We start from the raw sequence: 8,708 nt of genomic DNA, 5'->3' as shown, positions 1-8,708 counted from the left end.
AGGGGAGGGGGGATAGTAGGGGATAGGAAAGGTAGCAGAATACAACAGTCACTAATATGGCATTATGTAAAAATGTGAATGTGTAACCGATGTGATTTTGCAATTTGTATTTGGGGTAAAAATGGGAGTTCATAACCCACTTGAATCAAATGTATGAAAGATGATATGTCATGAGCTTTGTAATGTTTTGAACAACCAATAAAAAAAGAGAATAATAAAAGTTAAAACTTAAAAATAAATAAATAGATAAATTTCTTTATGTTGAGTAGCTGTTTCTGACATACTTTACTAGGAGGTATGGGACATTGCAGAGATCAATTTTGCCATCATCCTATACCATAATCACAAAGCTATGTGATCAAGATCTGTGTCTGTTCCAAACTCATAAGGGATTTTCACTCTGAATTTAATGTTCACTCAATTGTTTACATGCACTTTGAACAGCTTACGAAGGCTCCTAGCTCAGTAGATTCTTATACTAGAGTCCATAAACAGAATTCATGGGTCTGTGAATTTGGATGGGAAAAATTATGTCTTTATTATACTGACCTCTAATTATAATTCAGCATTTATTTTAACTATGAATGTAAAAGTCATAGTTAATAATGACAGTATTTGTGACTTTGTCCCCCAAAAAATCAAAATGCCCATAAAATATTATAGGTCAAAATATCATTTAGGCTCATTGCTACCTCAAAGTTATAGAACTAAACATGAGGTCAATTATTTTCTCAAATATAGTTTGAAATAATTTTAAAGTTGTAATATACTAGTAGTAAAAATGCCTGCATATTAACATATTAAATCAGGGGTTGATAAACTTTTTTCTATAAAGTTTATTATCTTTTTGGACAATGTATTCTGTTGGAACTACTCAGCTCTGCCATTATAATACAAAGTAGCCACAAATAATATATACATGTATTAGCCTAGCTGCCTTCCACAAAAATTTTATGTTATATTAAAAAATCAGGCAGGAGGTATGTTTTGCCAAATAATATCTACTGGTGGGTCTAATAACTATACTCAGATACATCACATTCTAGATGGGGAAGATAGTCACTATAAGAAGTAACTAAAACAATAGTACTTATGATGATAAGAACTGTAGATTAATATAAGTAGAAATGTTGGGTGCATTCTTAAATAGGGAACTAGAGAAGGCCTCACAGAGCAGTTACATTTGACAGAAGACCTGAAGAAGGTGAGGGGGGAGGCAGACTGAAAACTAGAGATGGACCTGCTAGGCAGAAGGAACAGGTAGTGCCAAGCCCCCAAGGAAAGAACATGCCTAGCTTCTTCCAACAAGAAGGCAAAATATGGCTGCTGTAGACTAAGTGAGATAGTGAACAGCAGAAAGAAGATCAAAAGATAATGAGGCTAGGAATTCTCAATCATCCCTGCATCTTAGAATCATCTGAAGAACTTTTAAAAACCACAGGCATTTAGACTACACCACACATTTGTCCTCCTAGAACTACAATGTAGTTCAATTCATTTGGGGGGGGGGGTGGTTAGACATTTTTTTTTTCAGTTCTCCAGGTGATTTCAATGTATAATAATGATTAAAATCCACTGTGTAGGGGGCTGGGGTTGTGGCCCAGTGTTAGAGCAATTGCCTAGCATGTGTGAGGCACTGGGTTCGATTCTTAGCACCAGATATAAATAAATGAACAAAACAAAGGTCCATCAACATCTAAAAATATTTTTTAAAAAACACTGCATAGGCATTATCTATGTTAGATGAAGAGTCATTGGAGGGATTTGATAACAAAATGACATGATTTTAAGTTTTAAGGTCACTCTGCCTGTTCTTGTTTAAAGGATTAAGGGAAGAATCAAGAAGCCTAGTTTAAATACTTTTGCAATAATCCAACATGTCATGGCAATTAGTATTAAGGTTCATTTAGATTAAGATGGGCATATAAGAAAAAAGGGAAGAGTCAAAGATAATGCTAAGGCTTTCGGCCTAAGAAACTGGAAGACTGAACAGCCATTAATAGGAATGGGTCAGATAAAGGGAGGATCAGATTGTGTGGAAAGTATCAACAACTTGGTTTGGGACATGTTAAATTTCAGATTCATATTAGACATACAAGTGGGGCTATAAGTAGGCAGTTGGATATACGATTCTGAGGTTTGGAAGAGAAATTTGGACTGCAGATACAAATTGGGGATTCAACACTATGTGTATGATATTTAATGTCACAAGACAATATAATTGAGGAAGTGATTGTGAATAGAAGTGAGAAACATTCTAGGATTTTGACATAAAGAATTTGGAATTATGAAGAAGAATTAGTAAAAGGAAACTGGAGAATCCATAGAGAGAGAAAGAAAACTGGGAGTGATATCCCAGAGGACAGGAGCATGGTCTGTTATGCAAAATTGTGATAAAAGATCAAGTAAAATGAGAACTGAGAATTGACCTTTGCATTTAGCAATGATGAGGTCAGTGGTGATGTTGACAAGAGAAAGGTCAGTGAAGGCACAGGGGTGAAAGTCTGACTAGAGTGGGTTCAAGAAAGAATGTAAGGAGAGCAAATGGAGACAGTAAGTTTAGACAATTCTTTCCAGCAGTTTTTGCTGTAAAGAGTGACAGAAAAAAATTGATTTTAAACATAATGCAAATGAGGGCTGGGGTTGTGGCTCAGTGGTAGAGCACTTGCCTGGCATGTGTGAGGCAGTGGGTTCAATTCTCAGCACCACATAAAAATAAACAAAATAAAAGTCCATTGACAACTAAAAATTTTTTTTTAAATAATGCAAATGATTGCAATATGTTTGAAGGCTTATGGGAATAATTTAGCAAAGAGGAAAAGATTGTTAACATCAGAAAGACAGAGAGTCACTGGAGCAATTCAATATATTTAAGAAAGTCAGAATGCCTTTGTTCAAAACCTGGCTCCCACTTCATAGATCCAACCCACTATACTAAAAAATGTTTTTTTAAACTGTGTCTGTATTGACTATGTACAGCCTTTTTTCTTGTCAATATTTCCTAAACATAGTATAATAACTATCTACATTGCATTGCATTGTATTAAGATATAATAAGTAATGTACAGATGATTTAAATTATACAGGAGGATGTGCCAAGGTAATGTGCAAATATTACACCATTTTATATTGGGGACTTGAGCATGTATACATTTTGGCATCCATAGGAAGCAGGGTGTCCCAGAACAAATCCCTCACAGATACTAGCAGATGACTGTATAATGGTACCTACTGGATAGGTTGTTTTGAGTATGGAAATAGATTTATATACAACATTACTGGTACATAGTAGGAGGTCAAAAATGTTAGCTAGTAATAGTTGCAGTTACGTTCCTCTCTTAACTCTGCTTAAGATTTCTTTTTCTTTCAACAATCTTGACTATCCCTATACCAAATCTGGGTTCAGTAACTACTAACTCAACTAGTCTCTTGGCATGTAATGGGTATATGGACATATGATCATGTTGAAATTTGGATTATTTGTTCTCAAGTGTCATTTCTCTGTCTACATTCCCACAAAACTCTCTTTTCTTAAGGAAGTCTGGGAACAACTACTTTAAGGATTAAGAGCACAAGCTTTCAAGACCAATTGTCTTCATATGGATCCTGGCTCCATCACTTGGTAACTATCTAAATTTAGACAATGCTTTTTCACCTCTGTACTTCAGTTTTTCTATATATAAAGTGAGGATAGTAGTATTACCTACCCACAGACACATTGTTTTGAGTACTGAATTAGATTTATATACAACATTACTGGTACATAGGAGAGAGAGAGAGAGAGAAAGAGAGAGAGAGAGAGAGAGAACGAACTAGGAGTGATATCCCAGAGGACAGGAGCATGATCTGCTATGCAAAATTGTGATAAAAGATCAAGTAAAATGAGAACTGAAAATTGACCTTTGGAATTATTCCATATATACCAAAAAGTATCTTAAAAAGTACATTGCACATAAATAAATGCACAACATATCCTGGTTGCTATTATTATTTCTAGAGAGCAAATAGTATTTGACCCTACCCCTGGCATTCTATTATAACCACAATCCTGTCTACATCTGCCCTCTTCCCTAAATCAGGGCTTTGTATTTAAAGACATTGTTTTAGTCAGCTTTTTTTGTTCTATGACCAAAAGACTTGACAAGAACAATTTTAGATGAGGAAAAGTTTATGTGGGGTTCACAGTTTCAAAGGTCTCAGTTCATAGCTGACTCCATTGCTCTGGGCCCAAGATAGCAGAACATCATGGCAGAAGGTTGTGAAGGAAGAAAGCAGCTCAGGACATGACCATTAGGAAGCAGAGAGAGACTCCTGACCAGGGACAAAGTAATACCCCAAAGCCATGCCCACAATGATCTATCTCCTAAAGCTATATCCTACCTGCTTACGGTTACCACCCAGTTAATCCATTGAACAGCATTAATGCACTCATTAGATTATGGCTCTCATAACCCAAAATTTCACCTCTAAACTTTCTTAAATTATCTCACACATGAGCTTCTGGGGGACACTTCATATCTAAACCATAGCAGGCATTTATAGTATAGCACTTACATCTTGACTAACTGCCTGCCTGCCCACTGGGGCCATGTGTGCAAAATAAAATGTAATAAATGCCCTTTTTTTCTCCAAGTGACCTGAAAGAAGTCTATCAATGGACCATTTATTTCAATCTCAGTAGTGCAACTATATCCAAACATTTTTAAAGGACAAACAAGAATGGCTATGTTTATATACATAGAATTTTTAACTAAAATTCATGTTTAAGCAAATTATTTTTTCATTTTCTCCTTTTCCTTTTTGAGAATTGTAAGAGACTTACATAACTACTGTCTATTCACCTTCAGATACCAACTTAGACTTCACTTGCTGCAGAGAGCCTTTTCCCCTTCTGTACTGTCCCCAAGCCCCTCCCACTTTTGTGCTCATCATGGCACAAATCATACTATACTAGCATCAGCTAGTTCCTAGTCAGTTTTCCCCACTCAATAAATAGGTACTGTGTCAATCTCCTTCCATAGTCTCTATAAAACTTAACAGATGGTAGCTGCATAATAAACATCTGTTTATTTTTTATTATACTTTATTATGCCCAGCAACCAATTTGGTAGGACTTTCCACTTTTCCTTTCTCAACCAGGAAATATAATGTCATGTACACCTAATCATGAAATTTTTAAAAATGCCAGGGCATCAGGAAAAAATAATATTAGAAGGCTATTTTATAGTTTGTGGAATTGAGGATCAAATCCAGGGACTTGCACATGCTAGGGAAGTACTCTACTACTGAGCTACATTCCTAGCCCTTATGTATAAATTTTATTAATCAACCTCCCCTTAATATATATGGGGGGATATAAAAAGAAAACTATCTACCAAGAGAGATTTAAAGAAAAATGAGAAACTTCCTAAACAAAATATCTCCTCTACTAGACCATTTTACTTCAAGATTATAGATCATCACATGTTTATAGACTATAGGATGATAGGAAAAGAAATGCAACATGCATTGAATGCTTACTATGTTTTAGTCATATTATATCTACTATCTCCCTTAATCCTCACAATGTCTCTGTGGAGTGCATATTACTACCCACATCTTACAGATGAGGGAGCAAACTTATAGAAATTAAATAAATTGATCAAGGATATGCAGAGAATAAATTAAGAAGCAGAAATTAAACACAGATCTGCCTGACTCCACATTTGTGTGCTTTCTGTTTTGGAAAACTGACATCCAAGAAACAGATCCTAGAAAAGGAAGTAGGAATGGAAGCCACATATAAAAGATAGTTGGCTGTGCTTTTGGAAGGCATGGGCAATACACGGTTTTATGGGTAAACAGTCTACTTGTGTACTGTGGTAGGCAAAATAATGGCTGCCTAAGTGTGTTCACATCCTAATTCCTGGAACACATGAATACATCTTACATAATAATAAAAGGTATTTTGTAGATATGATCATGGTTATGGAATTTGAGGTAGGGAAATTATTCTAGATTATCTGGGAGGACTCTGTAATCACATGAGTCCTATATTAACTTTCTGATGCTGCAATAACGAATTACTACATACTAGGTAGCTTAAAACAACAGGAATTTATTCTTTCACATTCTGGATACTACTGGTCTAAAATCAAGGATGATCAGGATTGCATTCCCTCTCAGGGCTCTGGGGAGACTCCTTCTCTGCCTTTTTCAGCTTCCGGTGGCTCCAAGTATCCCTTGAATTATAGCTGCATTACTCCAATCTGTCTCTAGGATCACATTTTCTCCTCTGTGTTTTCTTCTTCCTTTCCTATCTTAAATTTCCATCTGCCCTTATAAAGACAGTTGTCACTGGACTGAGAGCCCATTCAGATAATTCAAAATGATCTTCTCATATTAAGGTCCATAATCACATCTACATATAAACTTTGTGAACAATGCTAAATTCACGGGTTCTGAGGATTAGAATGTGGACATATCTTTTGAGTGACTACAATTCAACCCACTAAAAGTTGTTAAAAGTGGAGATACCTTTTGTGGCTATGATCAGAGGGAGATGAGACTATGGAAAAACTGTCAGATAGATGCAATGTTGTTTGAAGTTGGAGGAAGGGGACTTCAAGCAACCAATGAAGTTGAAAGCAGCAAGGAAACAGATTCTCCCCTAAGCCCTGAAGAAAAAAAAAAAAAACGCAGCCCTATCAGCACCTTGACTTTAACTCAGTGAAACTCATTCTAGACTTCTGATCTCTAGAACTATAAGATAAATTGATGTTGTGTTAAGCTTCTTTGTTTGTGGAAATTTGTTACAGTAGTGGTAGAAAACTATATAGGTTCTAAGTAAAGTTGAGCAGATGTTTGGATCAGAACAAGTGTGGAAGCTAGAGTCAAGGTGGCAGATCACAGACTACAAGGATGTAAATACAAGAAGGCAGAGTAGGACAGATGGCAGGAAGTAGAAGAGCACAGGAGGGGGAAGGTCAGGACCTAAAATATAGAACTGATATGCATTATTAACATCCAGAAGCATGCTTGTTAATGGAAATCAGACCAGTAAACTAATTATAAAATAGGGAGCCAAGGCACTACAGGGAGGAGCACAATTGGAAGCTTGCGGTCCAGTTTGAACAAGTGTAGACATGGGAGAGTGGCATATTCTGAAGGGTATATCCCTATAAAATCATCTGCAATGTTTACATTGCAGATATTGAAGGTTCCCTTAAAGTTCAAGTACCATATTATTATCACCTATTTAACAGAGAGCACTTGTTAGAAAGATGCCCTTGTCAATCACCTAACAGAGTCTGAGGGAAAGTTTCCCCAGACTGATAATTATGGATAAGAGACAACTAGGAAATATTTCCAGAATGGGGTGTTGGGGATGATCAAGCTTGGCACATGGTATATATGCAACAAATATTTGTTGGATAGATGAATGATTGAATAGTTGAGTGAGTAAAAATTCTGAGGACTCTGGAAATCTCTAGGACATTATAACTTAAAAGGAAAAAAAGATGCAGCTGGGCATGGTAGCATATGCCTGTGAATCCCAGATACTCCAGAGGGAGACAAAGTCAGGAGGATCACAAACTGGAGGCCTGCTGAGAGCCATAGCCAAGTAGGAATGACGCATGGCATTTTTGGTTGAAAGGTGACACCAGCAAGCCATTGAGATGATAATGATTATGCTAACATGTGCATTCAATTGGAGATTAGACCCCTGCTGTCCACCTTGGCCTGCTACTTTGGAGCTCTTGTGGGACTCCCGGAGAGTTCCCATTGGTTGGGGAAGTGCGGTAGGAGGGAATTCCAGAGGAGGGATTTCCTGTTGGTGTAGTGTTTCCCGGGAGAAGGCCGCACGCATAGCATTCGCGGGAGTTTTGGAAAGCAGTTTCACATAAGCACCTCCACATTCTATTCCATTTTGGAAATTAACCTCATACTGAACAATGAGAGGCTTGGTATCAAATAGGAAGGGTTTGCTCAATTTAGCAGAGATGGCATGGTGCTTGGCTCGAGACATCAATACAAGTCCTTTATCACCTGGAAGCTTTGTTTCCTTCATTTCATCTACCTCCCACTTTCCATCATATTTGGCAATTTCATCATCAGTGTCATCTTTCTTGGCTTTGGATAAAATCCACCCTGACAGAGTGCCTCTGTCAAAGGAATCAGCAAAATAAACTTCTCCTGTTGGAACTGGAACTTTGTAGGTGACCTTTGGAGATGGAGGCATACTGGTATCTGATATTGAGTCTTCTACCTCTTCAGTGACATCATCCAGGTCATCCTCAATATCAATCATATCATCTTCATGCCCAACATGAGCCTGAACAACAGTAGCTCCAAGGGCCAGAAACATACATAATAACCACTTCCCGCCCATGAGCCCCGATTTCACCGTCTTCATGATCAAATATCTGATGACCATGATCATGGGCATCACCACCCACTTCTGGATCTGGTTGGGCAAGACCCTGCAGTCGTGGCGCCGCTTCTACCACAGACTCAGCCACAGCAGCAAAGGGGAGACTGTGGTATGAGCCCTGGCCCTTCCCCCACCCTTGCCTACCTACCCCTGGGAGAGGGTGAGGCGCGGTAGGGAAAGAACTGTGGGGTGGGGAGAGTGTTTTCATAACTTGCCCACCTCCCCTGAAAAGTGACCTGGAAGCTAGAAGTTATTTGGAAGTGGGAAGATATTGGAACGAGAGGTGGTTTGGAGA

At 37.7% G+C, this 8,708-nt stretch overlaps 1 protein-coding gene across 1 annotated transcript in view; it reads right to left on the bottom strand.

Moving 5' to 3' along the window:
- Window positions 1-8,443, bottom strand: part of LOC107153024 (calnexin-like) — a 25,039-nt gene extending 16,596 nt beyond the window's left edge. Inside the window, exon 1 of the mRNA XM_048797100.1 lies at window positions 7,846-8,443. Coding sequence (XP_048653057.1) covers window positions 7,846-8,428 — 583 coding nt within the window. The 5' untranslated portion in view covers window positions 8,429-8,443. The remainder of the gene's footprint in view (window positions 1-7,845) is intronic.
- Between the last annotated feature and the right edge of the window lie 265 nt (window positions 8,444-8,708).

This window comes from Marmota marmota, unplaced genomic scaffold (assembly GCF_001458135.2).
Source record: "Marmota marmota marmota unplaced genomic scaffold, marMar, whole genome shotgun sequence".
NCBI classification, from domain to species: Eukaryota; Metazoa; Chordata; class Mammalia; order Rodentia; family Sciuridae; genus Marmota; species Marmota marmota.
This window is presented reverse-complemented; position numbering and strand designations above follow the sequence as displayed.